The sequence below is a fragment of the Oncorhynchus masou genome, chromosome 8, assembly GCF_036934945.1.
Source record: "Oncorhynchus masou masou isolate Uvic2021 chromosome 8, UVic_Omas_1.1, whole genome shotgun sequence".
Classification (NCBI taxonomy): Eukaryota; Metazoa; Chordata; class Actinopteri; order Salmoniformes; family Salmonidae; genus Oncorhynchus; species Oncorhynchus masou.
Window position 1 is genome coordinate 28304498 of NC_088219.1, and position 24342 is coordinate 28328839.

General features: G+C 43.7%; 2 protein-coding genes across 4 annotated transcripts; one reads left to right on the plus strand and one right to left on the minus strand.

Moving 5' to 3' along the window:
* Nucleotides 1–321: 321 nt before the first annotated feature.
* On the minus strand, nucleotides 322–14015 carry LOC135544479 (PH and SEC7 domain-containing protein 1-like). 3 transcript variants are annotated; one of them, XM_064972124.1, is made up of 14 exons: nucleotides 13792–14015; nucleotides 12517–13193; nucleotides 10565–10655; nucleotides 9046–10267; nucleotides 8781–8861; nucleotides 8482–8653; nucleotides 6017–6106; nucleotides 5835–5878; nucleotides 5432–5604; nucleotides 5163–5233; nucleotides 4887–5032; nucleotides 2909–3053; nucleotides 924–1070; nucleotides 322–782 (listed from the first exon to the last, which is right to left on the minus strand). In XM_064972124.1, the coding sequence occupies exons 2-14, from the start codon at nucleotides 13045–13047 to the stop codon at nucleotides 498–500; spliced, it is 3198 nt and encodes a 1065-aa protein (XP_064828196.1). In that variant the 5' UTR covers nucleotides 13048–13193; nucleotides 13792–14015; the 3' UTR covers nucleotides 322–497. The 3 variants fall into 3 exon arrangements, with proteins under 3 accessions (XP_064828196.1, XP_064828194.1, XP_064828197.1); XM_064972122.1 differs by having other exon boundaries at nucleotides 12517–13198; XM_064972125.1 differs by lacking the exon at nucleotides 12517–13193 and having other exon boundaries at nucleotides 13792–14008.
* Nucleotides 14016–18905: 4890 nt separating this feature from the next.
* On the plus strand, nucleotides 18906–22760 carry LOC135544480 (oocyte zinc finger protein XlCOF6-like). Its single transcript, XM_064972126.1, has 2 exons — nucleotides 18906–19196; nucleotides 19497–22760. Exons 1-2 carry the CDS (start codon nucleotides 18998–19000, stop codon nucleotides 21098–21100), a joined length of 1803 nt encoding a protein of 600 aa, XP_064828198.1. The 5' UTR covers nucleotides 18906–18997; the 3' UTR covers nucleotides 21101–22760.
* The last annotated feature ends 1582 nt before the right edge of the window (nucleotides 22761–24342 follow it).

Consider the following 24342-nt stretch of genomic DNA (forward strand, 5'->3'; position numbering starts at 1 on the left):
CATGTGGCTAGAGTTCCACACTGGCCATACAGAGCAAATGAGTAAGATTTTGAAACTGCAGAGACACATTTCTAATATAAATAAATAGGTATCCCAACATATCACAGCAAATTCACAGGTGTAGGTAGGTCCATGTGGGTTTTGAGGGATCAAAATCGTTAGGAGACAATCATTCTATTACTCTTTTTGACCCGTCAGCATGAAACATCCACTTCTGAGGTTCAATTAATTTTGTAAAATTGAAAGTGCACAAATATGAACTAAAATACTTTTATCTTATGAAGAGAGAATGTAACAAACAAAAGGACTCAAGCAAGTTCCTTGAGGGATGCATTCTGTTTTATTGACCTTTGCCTTCTTGCTGAATAAGTGCAAGCTGAAAATGAAAACTTAAAAAGGACTGTCCTTGGAAGTAACACATTGTCCCTGTCCTAAAAAAAGCCATTGAAAAGTCATGTCAGAGTTCAATGTGTCCCCACACTTTTGGACACCTGCCCTCATATGTCCTGGTTGCGTCTCGGTATGATGATCTTGCGATAGGTCCGTCTCTCCGAGATGTTGCGTTTAACTTTGACCACGGGTTGCGAGGCCATCTCCAGATCCAGGGAGGGGCTGGAGTGGGACTTCTTCAGGGTTCCCTCCTCCCCCTCCTCATCCACTGTGTCCTTACACACAGCTCTGTCAAACAGGTCGAGCTCACTGGTTCCCACCTCAGTCTCGGTTGACTGGTTCAAACCCTTCCAGACCTCCAGCATCTGGATGTAGGCCTCGTAGCGACATTTCTGTGGGGAGAGGAAGGAATGAGACATCTAATAGAGTGAAGGGGGAAAAAATGTAGCCTGCATTACAATAATGTCACAGAGCATAACATTGTGGTCAATCCCATATGCACATAAATATGCAGATATAACACGCACACACACCTCATGCTGCAGGTACTCCTCTCTGACTCGGTGTTCATCCATCTCCTTGGCTTTGGCCCTGCGCCCTTCAGGGAGACTCTGCTGCAGGTAGGCCAGGTCTTCCTGGAAGGACTCCAGCATGCCTGCATGGGACTGCAGCTGTCTCTCCTGCAGGGGGCAGCAGAAAGCCAGGCTCAGTGAACAGGCTCAGAACACAGTCCAGGTAGAAAGTGTCCCTAACCATAGATCTAGTATCAGATTACCCTACCTGGCCCAGCACAACTAGAGTACATAAACTCAGCAAAAAAAGGAACGTCCCTTTTTCAGGACCCTGTCTTTCAAAGATAATTCGTAAAAATACAAATAACTTCACATATCCTCATTGTAAAGAGTTTAAACACGGTTTCCCATGCTTGTTCAATGAACCCTAAACAATTAGTGAACATGCACCTGTGGAACGGTCGTTAAGACACTAACAGATTACAGACGGTGGGTAATTAGATCACAGTTATGAAACCTTAGGACACTAAAGTGGCCTTTCTACTGACTCAGAAAAACACCAAAAGAAAGATGCCCAGGGTCCCTGCTCATCTGCGTGAACGAGCCTTAGGCATGCTGCGAGGCATGAGGACTGCAGATGTGGCCAGGGCAATTAATTGCAATGTCCGTACTGTGAGACGCCTAGGACAGCGCTACAGGGAGACAGGATGGACAGCTGATCGTCCTCTCAGTGGCAGACCACGTGTAACAACACCTACACAGGATCAGTACATCCGAACATCACACCTGCGGGACAGGTACAGGATGGCAACAACAACTGCCTGAGTTACACCAGGAACGCACAATCCCTCCATCAGTGCTCAGACTGTCCGCAATAGGCTGAAAGAGGCTGGACTGGGGGCTTGTAGGTCTGTTGTAAGGCAGGTCCTCGAAAATAAAAGAGAGCCGCACACTCTAGGAGCTCAGATGCAAAAATGTAATACCAATGTTTCGACAGCTAAGCTGTCTTCATCAGGGTATAAACGTAAGGCAGGTCCTCACCAAATATCACCGCCAACAACGTCACCTATGGGCACAAACCCACCGTTGCTGGACCAGACAGGACTGGCAAAAAGTGCTCTTCACTGACGAGTCGCGGTTTTGTCTCACCAGGGGTGACGGTCGGATTCGTGTTTATCATCGAAGGAATGAGCGTTACACCGAGGCCTGTACTCTGGAGCGGGATCGATTTGGAGGTGGAGTGTCCATCATGGTCTGGGGCGGTGTGTCACAGCGTCATCGGACTGAGCTTGTTGTCATTACAGGCAATCTCAATGCTGTGCGTTACAGGGAAGACTTCCTCCTCTCTCATGCGGTACCCTTCCTGCAGGTTCATTCTGACATGACCCTCCAGCATGACAATGCCACGAGCCATACTGCTCGTTCTGTTCGTGATTTCCTGCAAGACAGGAATGTCAATGTTCTGCTATGGCCAGGGAAGAGCCTGAATCTCAATCCCATTGAGCATGTCTGGGACCTGTTGGATTGGAGGGTGAGGGCTAGGGCCATTCCCCCCAGAAATGTCCGGGAACTTGCAGGTGCCTTGGTGGAAGTGGGGTAACATCTCACAGCAAGAACTGGCAAATCTGGTGCAGTCCATGAGGAGGAGATGCACTGCAGTACTTAATGCAGCTGGTGGCCACACCAGATACTGACTGTTACTTTTGATCTGGACCCCCCTTTGTTCAGGGACACATTATTCCATTTCTGTTCTTCACATTAGTGTAACTTGTTCAGTTTATGTCTCAGTTGTTGAATCTTGTTATGTTCATACAAATATTTACACATGTTAAGTTTGCTGAAAATAAACGCAGTTGACAGTGAGAGGACGTTTCTTTTTTTTCCCTGAGTTCACAGTCTCAGCGTACTCCTAAATATCACACCCCACAAAGATGAATACATAATGTACTAAAACAAAGCAGTTGGGACTACAGAGAGTGAACCAAGAGGGTATGTGAATACAGTACCAGTGTGTGTGCAGACTGCGAGGCTGGCAGGATGGGTCTGCAGAACTTCCTCTGAGAACCCACGGCAGCAGGGAAGGGAGGAGAGGAGTGTAGGGCTGACACCAGGTTGATACGGCTGATCCATGAAATCATCTCTGCTGTGGAGCTTCGGACAACAAGGGAACCGTGCACATAGAAGACATAACATATCTAATCATATCTTTGTATACAAAGTCACAGGATTATTGGACTGCTGCATCCTGATTGATGCGATTGTACCTTCACACCGCCAAACAGTCAAACATATTAGACCTTTGTGTGACAAATGTAAATTCACAACTCCAATACTACATGGATATACAGTGAGGGAAAAAGGTATTTGATCCCCTGCTGATTTTGTACGTTTGCCCACTGACAAAGAAATGATCAGTCCATAATTTTAATGGTAGGTTTATTTGAACAGTGAGAGACAGAATAACAACAACAAAATCCAGAAAAACGCATGTCAAAAATGTTATAAATTGATTTGCATTTTAAATGAGGGAAATAAGTATTTGATCCCTCTGCAAAACATGACTTAGTACTTGGTGGCAAAACCCTTGTTGGCAATCAGAGGTCAGACGTTTCTTGTAGTTGGCCACCAGGTTTGCACACATCTCAGGAGGGATTTTGTCCCACTCTTTGCGGATCTTCTTCAAGTCTTTAAGGTTTCGGGGCTGACGTTTGGCAACTTGAACCTTGAGCTCCCTCCACAGATTTTCTATGGGATTAAGGTCTGGAGACTGGCTAGGCCACTCCAGGACCTTAATGTGCTTCTTCTTGAGCCACTCCTTTGTTGCTTTGGCCGTGTGTTTTGGGTCATTGTCATGCTGGAATACACATCCACAACCCATTTTCAATGCCCTGGCTGAGGGAAGGAGGTTCCACCCAAGATTTGACGGTACATGGCCCCGTCCATCGTCCCTTTGATGCGGTGAAGTTGTCCTGTCCCCTTAGCAGAAAAACACCCCCAAAGCATAATGTTTCCACCTCCATGTTAGACGGTGGGGGTGGTGTTCTTGGGGTCATAGGCAGCATTCCTCCTCCTCCAAACACGGCGAGTTGAGTTGATGCCAAAGAGCTCCATTTTGGTCTGATCACAACACTTTCAACCAGTTGTCCTCTGAATCATTCAGATGTTCATTGGCAAACTTCAGACGGGCATGTATATGTGCTTTCTTGAGCAGGGGGACCTTGCGGGCGCTGCAGGATTTCAGTCCTTCATGGCGTAGTGTGTTACCAATTGTTTTCTTGGTGACTATGGTCCCAGCTGCCTTGAGACCATTGACAAGATCCTCCTGTGTAGTTCTGGGCTGTTCCTCACCGTTCTCATGATCATTGCAACTCCACGTGTTGAGATCTTGCATGGAGCCCTAGGCCGAGGGAGATTGACAGTTCTTTTGTGTTTCTTCCATTTGCGTTTCTTCCAATAATCGCACCAACTGTTGTCACCTCCTCACCAAGCTGCTTGGTGATGATCTTGTAGCTCATTCCAGCATTGTGTAGGTCTACAATCTTGTCCCTGATATCCTTGGAGAGCTCTTTGGTCTTGGCCATGGTGGAGAGTTTGGAATCTGATTGATTGCTTCTGTGGACAGGTGTCTTTTATACAGGTAACACGCTGAGATTAGGAGCACTACCTTTAAGAGTGTGCTCCTAATCTCAGCCTGTTACCTGTATAAAAGACACCTGGGAGCCAGAAATCTTTCTGATTGAGAGGGGGTCAAATACTTATTTCCCTCATTAAAATGCAAATCAATTTATAACATTTTTGACATGCGTTTTTCTGGATTTTTTTGTTGTTATTCTGTCTCTCACTGTTCAAATAAACCTACCATTAAAATTATAGACTGGTCATTTCTTTGTCAGTGGGCAAACGTACAAAGTCAGCAGGGGATCAAATACTTTTTTCCCTCACTGTAGTTCGGGTCTCTCAAACATACACACGACATAGACTTACGAGGCCTGAAAGAGGAAAACCCTCCAGTCAGCGGTCTGCAGGCGGAAGACGTGTGGTCTCTTAGTGTAGTCTGCTGCCTGCTCTGCCAGGGCATGGTGCACACTGACCACCTCCTCTGTACTCTGCCACTCCATCGTATACTCATCCTGAGGGAGAGGACAGGTTGGATAGGGTAACAAGCAGTGAGGGATTCGTGTCAAAGGCATCCAAAACATTAACAAGAGGCCGTGATATGGAAAGTATGGAATAAGATGAGGGAGAGGAGGAAACTCTAACCTTCTGCAAGTAGAGGACCATTCCCTTCAGCACTCCATAGAAGATCTTCCAGCTTCTCTTCCCCCAAGGAGCTGTCACACACAGTTACATTTCATCACTCCTGAGGTCAAAGGATGCTTCACAAAGACACTCACACCCTAAATCATTTCACCAGACTGATGAATCGTCAAAGGATTTATCAAAACACTATGATGCTCTTGTACACACTTTATTGCCCTGATATTTGAGTTCCTATGGTTTCGTGCAAACAGTGTCACAGTCCCACTCACTGCGTTTGCCATCGATGTCAGCGTGGGCCTTGCGTTTGAGGAAGCTCTGTTTGAACACTGTGGCCTTCTTGTCATGCGGCACATCTTGGAACGGGTTGCTCTTGGAGCGCAGGGGTGCGTCCTCTTTAGCATCCTCCGCCAACAACATGGAGCTCTTCAGTTCCTTCTCATCACTGAACAGGGCGATTGACGAGATGAGGGGAGGAATGAAGAAGCAATGGAGAGGAAATGAAAAAACAATGAAAATATGAGAGGTGTAACACAACCACAATATATTGGAGAAAGCAACATGAAGAGGAAGCTGTGTGTAAATCTACCATGCCCAAGGGGAGACTGAAAAGGTGGTGGCAAATAGTATAGAATAATGCTACCCACTACCTTGTTCTTAAGTCAGACTACTTACACTGCCCATTCCAGAGGCTCGTTCTTAATGGAGTTGTAGAGAGCCTGAGCAAGAAACAAGAGAAAGGACACTGAAGTCTTCCGTAAAAAAGGGTTACTTCAGACTGCTATAGACACGGTTCTTTCAGTTAACAGTATCTACTGAAATATTGAGTAGGTGTAGAATGAGGAGGATAATCGTACCTTCAACAGCTCCTTACTGAAGCTCTCACCCTCATTCATCCCATCCAGGTTGGACACGAAGCTGGACACAGACATGGGTTTGCCCACATTCTGAGGACAGACACAAAAACAATGTTTAACTCAGTAGCGGTCGATGCTGTTTAATTTCTTTTTTTATGAGGATGATCTTATTTCTATTAAAGCATATTGGATGACTGTCATTCATATTCCATTCACCCAGTTCAATGTAACAGCGATAGGTTTAGGCTACTACATGATACTCACATTTTTCCTAAACCCATCATGAAGTTGCTACAACCTAGACAACAAATTAACGTTTACAACGTAGGTGCACAGGTCTAGAGACATTTTTCAGTAATCAAGGTGACAGACCGTGACACATTCAATACTTCCTTGCACACTCTTGCCAGCGTCTAGCTGATCTAAGGTGTAATCAGTAGTCCAACAGTCGCAAACGAGAGTTTCTATTGGCCAAATTCAGGTATGTTTAACTCCGTTTCATTCCGTTTTCTTCCGCTTAAATGTTTTATTTCAACAGAATCGGGCGAATAAATAAACCCTTGATCACCACAAACAGTTCAATTCATAGCAGCCACATAGAAGCCACATAGCAACAGCATGATAATTTGCTCATTGTATAATTCCTTCTCTCATTTACAAGCTCTCCTCTTCTCACATTTTCCTTTCAACTTCAATACAGTAGCTGACCAAGAAAAAAAAACTTTCCAAAACAAAACTTCATACCATAACCTCTACACACAGCCTACATCGTTGTCATCATATTAGCTAACGTCATAGTTCAAATACTTAGCTATATTGACTAACTCTCAATAAACCCGCTACAATCTTGCAGTACAGTGTACAGCAAGCAGTTTAGCAGTTACACCGGTGGGCCCCGTTGGGAATAAATCAAACCAAAAGTGTACCTTGACTTAGAAGAGTTACAGTGTTGGATAGCCATAGCCATCTAACATAGCATCCCTCTGTGTTTGAGCCAGGAGTTTGTGTAGGCTCAACTAGCTAGATAGGTAAGTTTTTTTTAAATAAAATGAAATATAGCTAGCTCTCGCTCTCTTTTGCTTCTCCATTTTTTAAGAAATGAATTTGTTCAAAACTGTTCAACTATTGTCTTTCTCTCTCTTTGAGTCAACTACTCAACACATTTTACGCACTGCAATGCTAGCTATCTGTAGCTTATGGTTTCAATACTAGATTCATTCTCTGATCCTTTGATTGAGATGAAAACATGTCAGTTCATACAGCAAGAGCTCTGATAGGTTGGAGGATGTCCTCCGGAAGTTGTCATAACTGTGTAAGTCTATGGAAGGGGATGAGAACCATGAGCCTCCTGGGTTTTGTATTGAAGTCAATGTACCCAGAGGAGGATGGAAACTAGCTGTCCTCCGGCTACACCATGGTGCTACCCTAGAGAGTGCTGTTGAGGCTACGGTAGACTTATTGCAAAACTGTGTATTTTAATTGAATATTTGGTGACCTGAAAATATTTAGTATATTTTTATCTAAAAAGGATAACTTTGTTTTGTTTCACTCTATATTTTTCTGAAATTCACTAAGGAGGATGGTCCTCCCCTGGTTTAACTGTGTATACATTTGTTACGTTCCCCAGTTTCTGTGTTCTAGTTTGTGTATTTGAGTGAGTTTCAGGAGATGGCTTCCTGAGATCCCCCAGCAGCTGATTGGTCGACTCCACGATTAATTGGAAAGCTGACCCCGCCCCCTCGTCAGGACGCAGCTGTCTCCAATTTCAAATGCCTTCTGAAGCTATAAAAGCCAGTGTTCTGTTGTTCAGGGGAGAGATTGATCGTGATATAGATCATTGCTGAGAGAGGAGGTTGATGGCTGAGGGGTATAGCATGTTGGTTGTTAGTATGTACTATGTTAATTGTTCTTGGTAGCAGCTTGGTGGGGTTCTGTGTTTGTGGTTCTTCTTTAATGGCCTGAGTTAGTTTTTTCTCAGTTTTATTGTGAAGTGGGTTGTTTAATATTCTGTTTCATTTGTTCCCAGGGGGGAAGAGGAAGGCACCTAGGGAGTGCTTAGGCAAGAGGCCTGAGGGAATACATATACCCGTAGTATATTCACTGTCTAGGCACACTAGGTAAGACCTGGGCGGACCACCCCCAGTATTTGGTTAGGGCACCAGGTGGTGCTAAATTAGGTAAGTATTGGTTAGGCAGGTAAGGTAGGAGAGGGGGTTTGACATTTACTTTCTTTGCTTTGGTTCCGTCCAGCCCCTTTTCCCCATATTACCGTGTGAAGGAATAAATTCCTAGTAAGCGGTAGATTCTGCCTTTTGTCATCCTTACTCGCATCTATAGTCCATACCTCTTTCACTTCACGGAGAGTTGAGTTAAAGCAGGGTGTCGGGTTCCCTCTTCATGGAGGCGTGCGTAACAACATTCAAAACCCTAAATACCTACACGTTTGCAGTGCAGTGGGGACTCACCTGTCCATGCAGATCAGAGTTCAGGAGCATCACAGAACAGGTGAGTGTGAGTACTTCTCCGGAAGAGGAGAAGGTGTGAGGGTTGCATTGCTGGAATCGACAGGAGAAATGCTGCAGCACCCGTTCTCTTTCCTGGGTCTCACCGATAAGCACCACCACCCTCAGGAAAGACCTGGGAGAGGAGGGCAAAATAGAGGAAATATAAGAATTTACAGATGGAAGATGCTAATTTGAGACCATTACTTGTTACTATTATAGTGAACTAGGAAAAATCAAATTAGAAAGTGTGAAGGACTTACCTCAGGCCTTGGTCCAGTCTCTGACCGGTGAAGTCAAAGAACTTAAGGTACTCCTCCCCAACGGCTCGGCTAAAGTCATTGCTGAATTAGAGAGAGGCCGGGAGACAAAGACAGGTCAAGTTCATGATTCAAGGTGACACATTATGAGAAAAAAACCTCAGAAAGTACTTACTAGCATGGATCATTACCCTAATAGTTACTACTGCATAAGACCTATGTAATGTAACATTTGGCCACTCCAAGGTTTTGCAGCCTTTGGTCTTACTCTTTGTCCAGGTGTTTGACCACATCTGTCTTGTAGATCCCATCCAGCCTGTAGAGTCTTTCAGCCAGCCTGCAGGCCCTCTCCCTGTCCAAACCTCCACCATTCATATGGACGATCACTGGTTCTGAGGCCTCCGTCTGCTGTACCTGAGACTCCAGTTGCTCTCCACTTCCTTCCCTGGACGGCAAACATGAATCCTCTGTACAAACGTTCTGTTCCAATTGTTCTACATGCTCTGTCTGCTCAAGCTCTTCTGTCGACTCAGTCAGTGCAGTCTGCGCTGGCTGTTCAGCCCCTGAGTGTTTCTGGTCTTCTGTCTGGTCTGACTGTTCTGTCTGTTCAAGCTCCTCTGTGCAAAGGAAAAGTAATTCTTCTAACTGCTTTGAATGTATTGGTTTGTCTGTCTGCTCGGTCTGCTCTGACTGCTCCGTCTGCTCCATCTCCCCTGATTGTTTTGACTGCTCAGAATCTTCAGAGTGTTCCATCTGCTGTGATGGTTCTGTCTGTGGTTCTGCCTGCACTGAAAAGTCTGTCCGCTCGGAGTGCATAGTTTGCTCAGAATGTTGCATCTGTTTTGATTCTAAACATTCGGTCTGTTCTGGCTGTTGCGTCTGCTCTGATTCTTTTGATTGTTCTGACTGGTCTGTCACTTCTGACTGTTCTGCCTGTTGTAAATGGGCCTCTTCAGTTTGCTGGTCTTCGTCCCCTGACTGATTTGAATGCTCTACCTGGTCGGACTCTACAAGTTTCTCAGAGTCTTCTGGCTGCTCTGTCTCGTTATTGTTCCCGTATTCACTCTGTTCTGTGTGATTAGGCTCAGACTGCCCACTGTGTTCAGACTTCTCTGAGAGTTCTGACTGTTCTTTCAGTTCAGCTGGCTCAGGCAGGTGCTCTAAGAGTTCTATCATCACTGATTCCTCCTCACTGTCCGACTGTTCCCTCCCCTCTGACTGTCCTATCTGTTCTGTCTGCTCCTCCTCCTCCTCCTCCTCATAGTCCGTAGAGCTGGATCCTTGCTCTGGGTTGATCTGTATAGTCAGGACTGTGCCAGTCTGTTCCTGTTTCTCTCCCGGCACAGAGCCTAAACTCTCACTATCCGGCCTAGTCTCGGACTCTCCTGTCTCTACGGAGCTAAGAGCTATGTCAGAGGGTGTGATAGTCTCCTCTGTCACAGACTGTCCTATCCCTTCCTCTGGCCATGGACGTCTCCCTGAAAGAGAGTCTAAACACACAAATACCCATGTTAATATTGACCAAGTCAATATCACAGGAAACCAGGTGTTTAATGTAATTGTTACCATTCCACTTTTCAGCTCCAGTCATTAGAACGAGCCTATTTTCCCCAATTAAGGTGCCACCAACATCCTATGCACTCTACATACTATATGATCAAGTCGAGGTGAGAGGTCAAATGCATCTGAAGGGGTAGCAACTATCAGAATATGTCAACACATGTTAAAATAAAATCTTAGAGTATGCCCATGGTGCATTTGTGAAAATGACCTCGGTCTGCACTCACCATGGTCCTCAAATAGCTCTTGTGCTGAAGCCTCCTCTTCCTGTGTGTGTGCTGCATGCTCCTCCACATATGGCCTTGGTGTATCACATGCCTGGAATTGCAAAAGCAGCTGTCAACAATAAACATCGAGCTGGGGAAAACTTGTGATTGAGAAAGAGGTGGGATGATCAGCACTCAGACAGAAGGGACCTGGCTCTCAGATGACTGATATGTACAGTATCAGTCAAAAGCTTGGACACACTTACTCATTCAAGGGTTTTTCTTTATTTTTTACTATTTTCTACTTTGTAGAATAATAGTGAAGACATCACAACTATGAAATAGCACATATGGAATCATGTAGTAACCAAAAAAAAGTGTATATATATTTTAGAGTCTACAAAGCAGCTACACTTTGCCTTGATGACAGCGTTGCACACTCTTGGCATTCTCTCAACCAGCTTCACCTGGAATGCTTTTCCAAAAGCCTTGAAGGAGTTCCCAGATATGCTGAGCACTTGTTGGCTGCTTTTCCTTCACTCTGGGGTACAACTCATCCCAAACCATCTCAATTGGGTTGAGGTCAGGTGATTGTGGAGGCCAGGTCATCTGATGCAGCACTCCATCACTTTCCTTCTTGATTAAATAGCCCTTACACAGCCTAGAGGTGTGTTTTGGGTCATTGTCCTGTTAAAAAAAACAAATGACAGTCCCACTAAGCTCAAACCAGATGGGATGGCGTATTGCTGTAGAATGCTGTGGTAGCAGCATAAGTGTGCCTTGAATTCTAAACAAATCACTGACCGTGTCACCAGTGAAGCACCCCCACACCATCACACCTACATGCTTCACGGTGGGAACCACACATGTGGAGATTATCTATTCACCTACTCTGCGCCTCACAAAGACTCGGCGGTTGAAACCAAAAATCTCAAATTTGGACTCATCAGATTAAAGGACAGATTTCCACCGGTCTAATGTCCGTTGCTCGTGTTTCTTGGCCAAAGCAAGTCTCTTCTTCTTATTGGTGTCCTTTAGTAGCGGTTTCTTTGCAGCAATTCGACCATGAAGGCCTGATTCACGCAGACTCCTCTGAACAGTTTATGTTGAGATGTGTCTGTTATTTGATATCTGTGCAGCATTTATTTGGGCTGCCATTTCTGATTCTGGTAACTCTAATGAACGTATCCTCCGCAGCAGAGGTAACTCTGGGTCTTCCTTTCCTGTGGTGGTCCTCATCAGAGCCAGTTTCATCATAGTGCTTGATGGTTTTGCGACTGAAATTTTCTGGATTGACTGAGCTTCATGTCTTAAAGCTGTTCTTGCCATAATATGGACTTGGTCTTTTACCAAATAGGGATATCTTCTGTATACCACCCCTACCTTGTCACAGCACAACTGATTGGCTCAAATTAATTAAGGAAAGAAATTCCACAAATGAACTTAACAAGGCACACCTGTTAATTGAAATGCATTCCAGGTGACTACCTCATGAAGCTGGTTGAGAGAATGCCAAGAGTGTGCAAAGCTGTCATCAAGGCAAACGGTGGCTACTTTGAAGAATCTAAAATATATTTTGATTTGTTTAACACTTTTCTGGTTACGACATGATTCCATATGTGTTATTTCCTAGTTGTCATGTCTCCACTAATATTCTACAATGTAGAAAATAGTAAAAATAAAGAAAAACCCTTGAATGATTAAGTATGTCCAAACTTTTGACTGGTACTGTATAACGGTATATTCCATTCACCTCATCTCAACCTACAACTGAAACCTATATGCTGGTATATAATCTATGAATAGACAGAGGTAGAGCTATTTCTCATCCTAAATACTCTCTTTCTCTTGTACTTTCACAGACAAACACACACATGCACACAGGAAATAAAGGTCCACAAATGCACACAGCAACATAATTTCAAATGACAACAGACACATAACCACAATCCTTTCCGTTCTGCCTGACGTACCCGAGGGGAGCTTTCACCCTGGTCTGTGTCCAAAGGCAGCTGTTGCTCCGGTCCGTTGTGATTATGTGTCTTCTCCTGGACAGACAGCTCTATGTTGATTCCTGTCACACAGGCTTGATGTTGCTGCTGCTGCTGGGACAGGGGACTCACAGTCCAGTCCAGACTGGCCGCTCCACTGGAGTCCAGCTCATCGGCCGAGCTGTTGTCAGTCATGGGGTAGAGAATGTCAGGGGAGGGGTTGGTTATGTCCCACTGCACCGTGGCAAAGGACAGAGGGACACTGGGATGGATCATGGGGTACACAGGTAAAGTCATGGAATCCCAGTGCTCCTCTGGCTCCTCAGTCCTTCCAGTCTGATGAGAGTTATCCTCTTCCTCCCTGTCCATCTGGTTCACTTGCTCCTCCATCTCTCTCCACCCAATAGCCTCCTCCAGTGGCCTGCTCTGTAGTGGGAGATCCATATTGGGCCATGTCTGGCTGTCTTGCTCCCTGAGGTCTGGGAGAGGAGAGCACACCCTAGACCCCTCCATAACCTCTCTCTTCACTCAGTCCTAAGCAGAGATATGGCTCAACTTAGTTTAGTCTCGTTCCTCTGTGCTGGCCAGGGCATCCATCTTGGAATTAGGTCAAAGTGATGCTGTCATGGTTGACTCCTGTGGTTGGTTAGCTTCCGGTGCTGCCCTAGTTATGTGCACGAGGTCCGTAAAGCAAGAACATTCATGTACAATAAAATATGGCAAAACATATCCATTCAAACTAACTAGTGACTCGCTCATAAATTCCCACAGTAATGTCAAACAAGTAGTGTTTGTAAAAGGCTAATGTTCAAATGAAAATAAATCAGTAAGAGAATATGTTTAGCTAAAGACAGGTTCTCTTTAAGTACACCTTGAGGAGATCAATCATTCTGGCACTTGTTTATAAATAAACATATGTGGTGAACTGAGTAATCTGCCAAATGAAAGCCAATCTAAACAGGTACAGTAAATCCAGGAGAAAATACTGCTCTGCAGGCTAAAATATACTCCCCAACACTGGCTACCTGCCTTGTATATCAATAATATTACAGTGTGAAATTTCAATTTTTAAATTGTATTATTTTAAAAAAATGGACTAGGGTGTGAGATTAACACTCTTTCAATTGACAGAAAGCCAACATCCTAAAACTTAGACCAGCGGTAGCTCATGTCACTCTCACACATCATACACCAATAGGCACAGTTCAATGACAAATATGGTCTCTTAAACATATTAAAATGTTAGCCAACACTCACCATTCACTTCTGCATACCAAACACTATCCAGTTAATATATTTTAAGGAAGAGGTTGTTTTATAAACCCTGTTTACTTCTCTCTCTTTTGGCGTGGCACAGCGGATGTGCTTTGCAATGACTTTTGCTGAAACATTACAGAGGCGCATTTACTTCCTGACCACAGAAGAGCAGCCTTTACAGAAAGAGAGAGAGAGAAGTTGGAGAGCATAGATGGAGAGAAATAGAGAGTGAGAGCCAGATGGTGGGGGTGTGAGCGGTTTCACTGTATCCTAAATATTCATGTCTACTGCTAACCATCAACTTGAGCTACTATGATGTACATGTATAGGTCATGGTCCATGGACCGACCCGGAGGATATCAGTGAAGATTTACAGTAGTATGTTGTTGATCCATATCAAGGACACTACCTAATATAAACACAGCATTTTTGTAACAATTCATGTGAAGCCTCATACTAAGCCTCTAGTCTTCATAAAAAGAAGAGTGACATGGAAAATGGGTTCAAATACCTCCTATTCCGTCTATTTAAACTTTCACTCCATTTCTCTCAGTCGCTCAGCCTTTTTGTCAATAGTCTACTCACATCACATAACCAACATCCGGGACAGTGCTTGGCCACACTTCCTGTGTGGGTGCTCACTTCTCATTTCCTGTTAGGGTGCTAGGCTGGCGCTCCACTTAAAAACAGCAAAGAACTGTATAAACTTACAATGATAGACAGATACCCTCTTTTTGCACCCCATACCTCCTAATTGAATCTGTGTGAATGAGATTTGCAGCTCTCTGAGATTGTATAAAGGTCCATGTATGTGTTGTATAAACTAGATTACTCTTACTTTGGAGTCTGGATAAAGACTTTACAGTCATCATCTTCCTTTAGGTATAATATTCGAAGGTATTCAGGTCATAGGTTACAGTTATCTAATTAGAGGAACATTGTTCCCTTTTATGCAGGCACAATATAGGCCTATCTATTGTTTGGTGTAATAACAAAAATAATCTCTGACCTTGGATTTGAATGTTGCTGGTGATTAAGTCTTCAGGTTTTTAAAGTTATTAAGACAGAGATTTCAGTTGTGTCCTTTAAATTACCAGCATTACTACACTGAAAGAAATATGAAACGCAACATGTAAAGTGTTGGTCCCATGCTTCATGAGCTGAAATAAAATATATCAGAAATGTGCCATATACACAAAACACATATTTCTCTCAAATGTTGTGCAAAAAATGTGTTTACATCCCTGTTAGTGAGCATTTCTCCTTTGTCAAGATCATCCATCCACCTGACAGGTGTGGCAAATCAAGAAGCTGAATAAACAGCATGATCATTACACAGGTGCACCTTGTGCTAGGCACAATAAAAGACCCCTCTAAAATGTGCCGTCTCGTCACACAACACAATGCCACAGATGTCTCAAGTTTTCAGGGAGGGTGCAATTGGCATGCTGACTGCAGGAATGTCCACCAGAGATGTTACCAGATATTTGAATGTTAATTTCTCTACCATAAACCACCTCCACATCATTTTAGAGAATTTGGCAGTACCTCCAACCAAAGACCACGTGTATGGAGTCGTGTGGCCAAGCGGTTTGCCGATGTCAACGTTGTGAACAGAGTGACACATGGTGGTGGTGGGTTATGGTATGGGCAGGCAGGCATAAACTACAGACAATGAACACAATTGCATTTTATCAATTAGATCCTGAGGCCCCATTGTGAGTCCCATTTTTTAAAAGTATCAATGACCAACAGATACAGTGCCTTGCGAAAGTATTTGGCCCCCCTTGAACTTTGCGACCTTTTGACCATTTCAGGCTTCAAACATAAATATATAAAGCTGTATTTTTTTGTGAAGAATCAACAACAAGTGGGACACAATCATGAAGTGGAACAACATTTATTGGATATTTCAAACTTTTTAACAAATCAAAAACTGAAAAATTGGGCGTGCAAAATTATTCAGCCCCCTTAAGTTAATACTTTGTAGCGCCACCTTTTGCTGCGATTACAGCTGTAAGTCGCTTGGGGTATGTCTCTATCAGTTTTGCACATCGAGAGACTGAAATTGTTTCCCATTCCTCCTTGCATAACAGCTCGAGCTCAGTGAGGTTGGATGGAACAGCAGTTTTCAGTTCTTTCCACAGATTCTCGATTGGATTCAGGCCTGGACTTTGACTTGGCCATTCTAACACCTGGATATGTTTATTTATGTTTATTTATGTTTTGGATCATTGTCTTGTTGGAAGACAAATCTCCGTCCCAGTCTCAGGTCTTTTGCAGACTCCATCATGTTTTCTTCCAGAATGGTCCTGTATTTGGCTCCATCCATCTTCCCATCAATTTTAACCATCTTCCCTGTCCCTGCTGAAGAAAAGCAGGCCCAAACCATGATGCTGCCACCACCATGTTTGACAGTGGGGATGGTGTGTTCATTGTGATGAGCTGTGTTGCTTTTACGCCAAACATAACGTTTTGCATTGTTGCCAAAAAGTTCAATTTTGGTTTCATCTGACCAGAGCACCTTCTTCCACATGTTTAGTGTGTCTCCCAGGTGGCTTGTGGCAAACTTTAAACAACACTTTTTATGGATATCTTTAAGAAATGGCTTTCTTCTTGCCACTTCCATAAAGGCCAGATTTGTGCAATATACGACTGATTGTTGTCCTATGGACAGAGTCTCCCACCTCAGCTGTAGATCTCTGCAGTTCATCCAGAGTGATCATGGGCCTCTTGGCTGCATCTGTGATCAGTCTTCTCCTTGTATGAGCTGAAAGTTTAGAGGGACGGCCAGGTCTTGGTAGATTTGCAGTGGTCTGATACTCCTTCCATTTCAATATTATCACTTGCACAGTGCTCCTTGGGATCTTTAAAGCTTGGGAAATCTTTTTGTATCCAAATCCGGCTTTAAACTTCTTCACAACAGTATCTCGGACCTGCCTGGTGTGTTCCTTGTTCTTCATGATGCTCTCTGCGCTTTTAACGGACCTCTGAGACTATCACAGTGCAGGTGCATTTATACGGAGACTTGATTACACACAGGTGGATTGTATTTATCGTCATTAGTCATTTAGGTCAACATTGGATCATTCAGAGATCCTTACTGAACTTCTGGAGAGGGTTTGCTGCACTGAAAGTAAGGGGGCTGAATAATTTTGCACGCCCAATTTTTCAGTTTTTGATTTGTTAAAAAAGTTTGAAATTTCCAATAAATGTCGTTCCACTTCATGATTGTGTCCCACTTGTTGTTGATTCTTCACAAAAAAAACTGTTTTATATATTTATGTTTGAAGCCTGAAATGTGGCAAAAGGTCGCAAAGTTCAAGGGGGCCGAATACTTTTGCAAGGCACTGTATGTATTCCCAGTCACGTGAAATCCATAGATTAGGGCCTAATTCATTTATTTTAATTTACTGACTTGTTTATATGAACTGTAACTCAGTAAAATCTTTGAAAATGTTGCATGTTACGTTTATATTTTTTAAATTCAGGAAATTAAGGTCTAATAAACATTGAAATGGCAAAGGTTTAGTGCAGCTGATGAACCATTACATTAACTTGTGGATGTCCCAGTGATTATGTGGATTATCCCCTACCAGTGGACCATTGTATTGGCAGGCACTATGCATGGGAAACTCTAGCTGTTGAGGCAGTCTATCAGAGGGAGATGCCAAATTGACTGTAACCACATGGACTCGTCGACAACACACCCAAAGGCTCTACATGGCAAGTACAACTATGCAGAAATCAAACCACAAACTTGAATGAAACCATCAATACCAACAGGATAACAAGGTTAATATATATTATTCATGTGTGGAAACACCAGATAATAAACACTACTGCTGTCCGCAAAATAATAACATGCCTGAGATAATTAAAAACTCAAACTCAAACACAAACTACTTTCAGAGAGTAACACTTGCCATTTTCTAAGTAAATTTCGATTTGGACTTACCCTTTAAAGCCTTCTCATGGGGTATCATATAACCAGTCAGTTAGTAAGGCTTTAAGTCAGTCTGGGGGGGAAAACCTCTTTATTGCCATGTAGACAGACAGCTTAGTGCACAAGGTGTAATCCCTCAGATGACAAGTTTTCTAGCCTCTCTCACTTACACAGCGCTAGCCTGGGGTGTCACAGAGGATGCATGCGAGTCGCAAGTCCTAGTCCACTCCTCCTCTGCGAGAGATACCTCATCTCCAGGCAACAGATCCCAGACTTCCGCCTCCCTCTGCTCATCTGCAACATGGATATGCCTTGCAAAAACAGGGAAAGAGGCAACAAAAAGAAAGAAAAGACACATTGTGATTGGCAGGGAGCGAAATAGAACAAAGACACCTGAGAACATTGGGCCCGCCCACAGCCTGAAGGCACAAAATATATGTATGTTTCTGAACGATGGATCATGTTGTCTTGTTGACAACATAACCAAGCGCTGCAGATTGCTGTTTGATTTGAGCTTGGCGCTCCTCCCTCACCGGTCACGCCCGGCCCAGCTTAATATAACTCTGCCACTCATACAGCCACAGGTCAGGAGAGTGGCTTAACTTCATTCCAGCAAGTCTTGACTGACACAAGGGAGTGGACTGGTCGAGCCTCAGGGCACTGTAGGCATCCTTTGAAGCAAATACTTATGAGCCCCAGTGGACCATATTCCCCCTGGTTTATTGGTTCCATGACAACATTCCCACTGTGTTTTTCTAACGATTGTTCCATGTAAACCTCAAAATAACAAAAAGGATAAACATAACCACTGTGCATGTGTCAACTTTATGAATTAAGTTGTTGTTAAGCCCTATAAAACGCACCGCTTGTATCCAGGGCTAGTTGTTGTGACAAGTATGACTTGGGTCTATGCTTCTTGAACTGTAAACACGTGTCAAATCAACAAACAAGCTACTACAAGCCGCCCTCGAAAGAATGCACTAAATATATCACATATATAACATTAAACATATACAAGTACCTGCCAGGTGGTTGGTTGCCTACGACACTTGAAATCGACGGCTAACACACATGCAATGCGTCCTCCTTAACTGCGGAGGCGGTGAAAGAGGGAGAGAACGACATATAGACGGGATGGAACGTCACTTTCAAGCGACGATTACTGCTTTGTTCCGGACACGGCAACAACCTCGGTCACACCCACATCGTAAGATAGTTTAGTTTTTAATATTTTATTTGTATTCTATTTATTTGCAGATTATGGCAAAGTCAAAAGACTTAAAAGTGTTTTTGGAGTCGTCTCTGAACGAGATTTTTAAAGCCACAGTAAGTGACATATTGGAGTCAGTGGACCAAACGTTGTCTGAGTACAAGGGCAAAATACAAAGAATTGAAAGTGAGAATGAGGATCTTAAACGAAGGCTGCACGAACAAGACAATAAGGATTCGATCGTAAAAGGTACGTACACAATGCATTTGGCTTCAAAATAATAATCGCCAGTGCAGCTATCGTTAGTTGCAGCTGTCCTTTGTTGTCCCATTTTGAGGTACATGCTGCCAAGATGGCCACCGAGCCTTGCTGACCCCTCTCTGTTGCATGTTTTACATGTCGTTTCCAAACACTCATTGTAACCATGGACAACAGTTGTTGTCAGTGGTACTTTCAGACTAGCTTTCGACGTTGGAACTTGTAGTAGATAGTAATCCCCTGACTTTGTTGGACATTTTTTACATTTAACATGTATTTGTTGTTGCCCAGACCCTGAAAGTAACCAGGACGTCGTTCACCTCCCAGACTTATCAAAGAAGACATGTTCCAGCCGTTCATCTGTCAGCCAATCCCATAAGCCAATCAAAACACAGGGTGATGAGAGGAGGAGCTCCAGGAGACAGTACAAGGGCAAGATACCTCAGAGCAGAGGGTCTGTCTCCATTATGGATCCAGCAGCTCAGCAGGAACCAGAATGCCTCAAAAACATCCCAGACACTGCGGTTTCCACCATCATTTTCAAAAACATAAAGACAGAACCTGATATGGAGGATGACTATGCTATAGACCTCTCAAAACCACCATCTCCTCTCAACCTGGCATCTAAGCAAATTAAGATGGAGAGTGCTGAGTTGAGCTATATCATTCCTGAAGAGTATGATGAACATTTTCAGTCACCACTGGACACAGATGTGGACTCTAGAGACAGCGACAGTGATGTCAAAGTCACCATAGTGTCTGACATTCACATGGAGATGGGAGACGATGAGGGTGGCCATTTTGTTGAATCGGAGGGAAGGCTGTGTCACAATGATACTGGAGAGTCTGAGCCAGAAGAAGATCCTTTCTTGGCATACTACCCTGACACGGGAACTGACCCTGCTGGGACGACAGGGGAGGACATTTTACCAACTCTGAGCTCTCACGCTACAGAGCCCTCTAAAAACACACAAGGCTTCTACAACTGCACCCAGTGTGAGAAGACATTTAGTCGAGTGAGCTCCCTCAACATTCACATGAGGAATCATAGTGGCGAGAAGACCCACTGCTGCAACTACTGCGGCAAACGCTTTGGCCGGGCAGACCTGCTCAAGTCCCACAAGCGCACTCACACAGGAGAGAGACCGTTCAGCTGCAACCTCTGTGGGAAGAACTACAGTCACCCGGGCCAGCTCAGAATACACAAGCGTGTTCATACGGGAGAGAGACCGTACTGCTGCCCACATTGTGGGAAGCGCTTCAGTGAACACAACCAGCTTAAAGTCCACTTACGGACTCACACAGGAGAGAGGCCATACAGTTGCACTGTCTGCGCCAAAACATTTAGCAACGCAGGTAACCTGAGAATACATCAGAGAATACACACGGGGGAAAAGCCTTACTGCTGTGTACAGTGTGGCAAGAGGTTCAATGGTATGGGGGACCTCAAAACACATTACAGGATTCATACAGGGGAGAGGCCGTACCACTGTGACCTGTGTGAGAAGACCTTCAGCCAGGCAGGCCACCTCACCATACACAAGCGGATGCACACGGGAGAGAAACCATACACGTGCTCAGAGTGTGGTAAAAGCTTCAGCGTGGCGAGCAGCCTCAAGCTGCACCTGAGGACTCATACAGGGGAGAAACTCTTCAGCTGCTCTTACTGTGGGAAGAGCTTCAGTAGGTCTGGCCATCTGAAGAGACACGAACAGGTCCACACCAAGGAGAAAGTCTACCCCTGTGACCAGTGTGGGAAGACCTACACCGACCAGTCATCCCTCAAAAAGCACCAGAAGACTCATGGAGATGAGGAGATGGGGACTGAGGAGATTGAGGGCAGTACCAGTGGTACTGATGTTCCCCATAACCTGGAAATAAAGATTGAGGACTAAGACTGTCATATTACTGTATGTGGTACATTGCAATATATATGGATATTTAATGTTGATGTATCAGTACAGTGTTGGAGAAACACTGTATGCTGAATTTCATGAGAACTCAAGTTTAGATTTGTCCCAAGTAGTAGGACAGCAAACTGCTTTTAGAGGATGTAGCCCAAGAGCTAGTCTTTGCCAGTATTAAACTATGGTAATAATTGTAATTTGTGGTAGTCTTTCTATGTATATAGTGGTAATGTTGTTTACTAACACTGTACATAGCTTTTAAGTCATATTCTCTAAGAAAATTTAGATTTTCTTAAAAAGAATGTCATGCCTTTTAGTGTAAATAATGAAATTCACCCAAATTGGTTGCAATGGCCTTTACCTAGAGACAAGCTAGATCATTTAATCTATGAACATGCCGTTCATTTTCACAATTAATGGTTTTAAACAAATCAACACGTTACACTAGAATATTGCATTCTTTTGGTAAGAATGATGCCAAACTTTGAAAACTATTTATTATTCAAAGTGTAATTAAAGGAATAATCCACCCAAAACCACGCATTCTTTTCATTTACAGTGTTAAATAACACTGTGAACAATGTTTTTTATGAACAAATGTTTTATTTTGATGTTATATGGTTGGTAGCAACACGAAATATGCAATACTCTCTCTTGGCGATTTAGCAAACGTAGCTACACAGTAATACCGAAGACAATATCAGCATGTAAAGTGGGTAATTAGCTGTAAAATCGCCTGAACAAATTGTAGGAGTCTACAATCTCACCATGTTCAACCTGCAGATTGATGTGGAGTCTAACATTCGCAACTGCATATATACTTTTGCGGAGATGGGAAACTTCCATACTATGTCAATGGGCCGCGCAGGGAATTTTGGGTGATTCTGGGACAAGGAGCACACGGGTATTTCACCCAATAAATATGGGAGTTTATCAAAATTGTATTTGTTTTTTTAGAATTCTTTGTGGATCTGTGTAATCTGAGGGAAATATGTGCCTCTAATATGGTCAACAATTTGGCAGGAGGTTAGGAAGTGCAACACAGTTTCTACCTCATTTTGTGGGCAGTGTGCACATAGCCTGTCTTCTCTTGAGAGCCATGTCTGCCTATGGCGACCTTTCTCAATAGCAAGGCTATGCTCCTTAATTTTGGGTCAGTCACTGTGGTCAGGTATTCTGCCACTGTGTGCTCTCTGTTTAGGGCCAAATAGCATTCTAGTTTGCACAGTTTTTTTTTGTTAATTCTTTCCAGTGTGTCAAGTAATTATATTTTAGTTTTCTCATGATTTGGTTGTCTAATTGTTAATTGTGTTGCTGTCCTAGGGCTCTGTGGGGTCTGTTTGTGAACAGAGCCCAGGACCAGCTTGCTTAGAGGACTCTTCTCCAGGTTCATCTCTCTGTAGGTGATGGCTTTGTTATGGAAGGTTTGGAAATCGCTTCCTTTTAGGTGGTTGTAAATTTAACGGCTCATTTCTGGATTTTGATCATTAGCGGGTATCTGTCGAATTCTGCTCTGCATGCATTGTTTTTTTTACGTTGTACACAGAATATTTTTGTAGAATTCTGCATGCTGAGTCTCAATTTGGTGTTTGTCCAATTTTGTGAATTCTTTGTTGGTGAGCGGACCCCAGACCTCACAACCATAAAGGGCAATGGGTTCTATAACCGAGTGAAGTATTTTAAGCCAGATCCTAATTGGTATGTTGAATTTTATGTTCCGTTTGATGGCATAGAAGGCCCTACTTGCCTTGTCTCTCAGATCGTTCAAATCTTTGTGGAAGTTACTTGTGGCACTGATGTTTAGGCCGAGGTATGTATCGTTTTTTGTGTGCTCTAGGGCAACGGTATCTAGATGGAATTTGTTTTTGTGGTCCTCTATGGCAATGCATCCTGGATGAAAGAGGCAGACAAATAGGACAAATGTGCTAGACCCTCCATTAAATTACACATTTCTCAAGGAATGAATATCACAAACACAAAAAAATGCTCAATGGTTCATTCGAGAGAAGACATCCGCCTGAGTTATGACATCGGCCAGTACAGAAAACTGACATGTGTGATAGACGTTTTTCACGATTTAAAAGTCATTCCTATTAACATCCAGTGCTAGTGAGAGACTTTATCACTGTGCTGCATCATACCGGCTGAATTTCTGCCTGCTTGAACGCCAATAGCTCAGTTACACATGAAAATATGAAATTATAGGTACAATATCCATTTTAATTAATATATTCAGTTTATATAACATTTACCAGTGAGCTGCCACTCAAAAGAAAAACAAAACACACACAGAGTTTAAGTAATAATACATTCAGTATAAACAGAAAAAATGAAAATTAAGTGGGCCTCTACCCCCAACCTTCCATTCCATTCTCCCAACCCCACCCAGCCAACATGTCTCCATCCACCCCCACTAGCAACTAGGGTTAAATTATGTGTTTGTTTCTACAATGTTATATTTACATATTTTTCATTCTGACACCAGCATTCAGCATTGGTGGTAGCTTAGGCCAGCGTAAAGAGCCCAGTGGCGGCGCTCCTTGTGCTCTGTGAAGGTGATCGGGTGGAGCACGGCCATGTAGCGATCCAGACAGACGCAGGAGAAGAAGTCCTTGACGCCGTAGAAGTAGCGCAGCATGTATCAGGTGCTACTGGTGGTCCGGTAGAGGACGTTGGCAACCTCCAGAGTGGGGGTGAGGCGGAAGAAAGTGTCCAGGATGGCAAGATGCATTATGGAGATGTCTGAGGTGGTAGAGTCGCTCTTGTTCTTGTGCAGGGCCACAGCACCATAGCGTTGGCTGGGATCCCAGGAACATGTTGATGAACTGCAGCGCCAGGTAGAAGAGGAGTACGGCTGGCATGTCTTCAGACTGCCCATACACACTCTTGTCCCCTATGCTGGAGTTTAATGGTTTGTGAGAGATTTAAGAGCAAGGACGAGTTGATGTAGAACAAGGATGAGTTGAAGCACTCCATGATGACTGGACTAGTAGGAGACTCAGTGGACACCAAACAGGTCAAGGAGGACTCTATAGACAAACAAAGAATAAAACTGTCAGATTTGGCACATCTCTAACAGCTAGTTGGACACTGACATATCATGACATTGATCATGCTTTGTAATAAAACAACATATCCCGTTAGCATCTTCCTTTTCCTCTAGTCACTGAACTTCAACATGACTTAACATCTGCCTTAAGAAATAAATCTGCTTACTTGATTCCAGAATA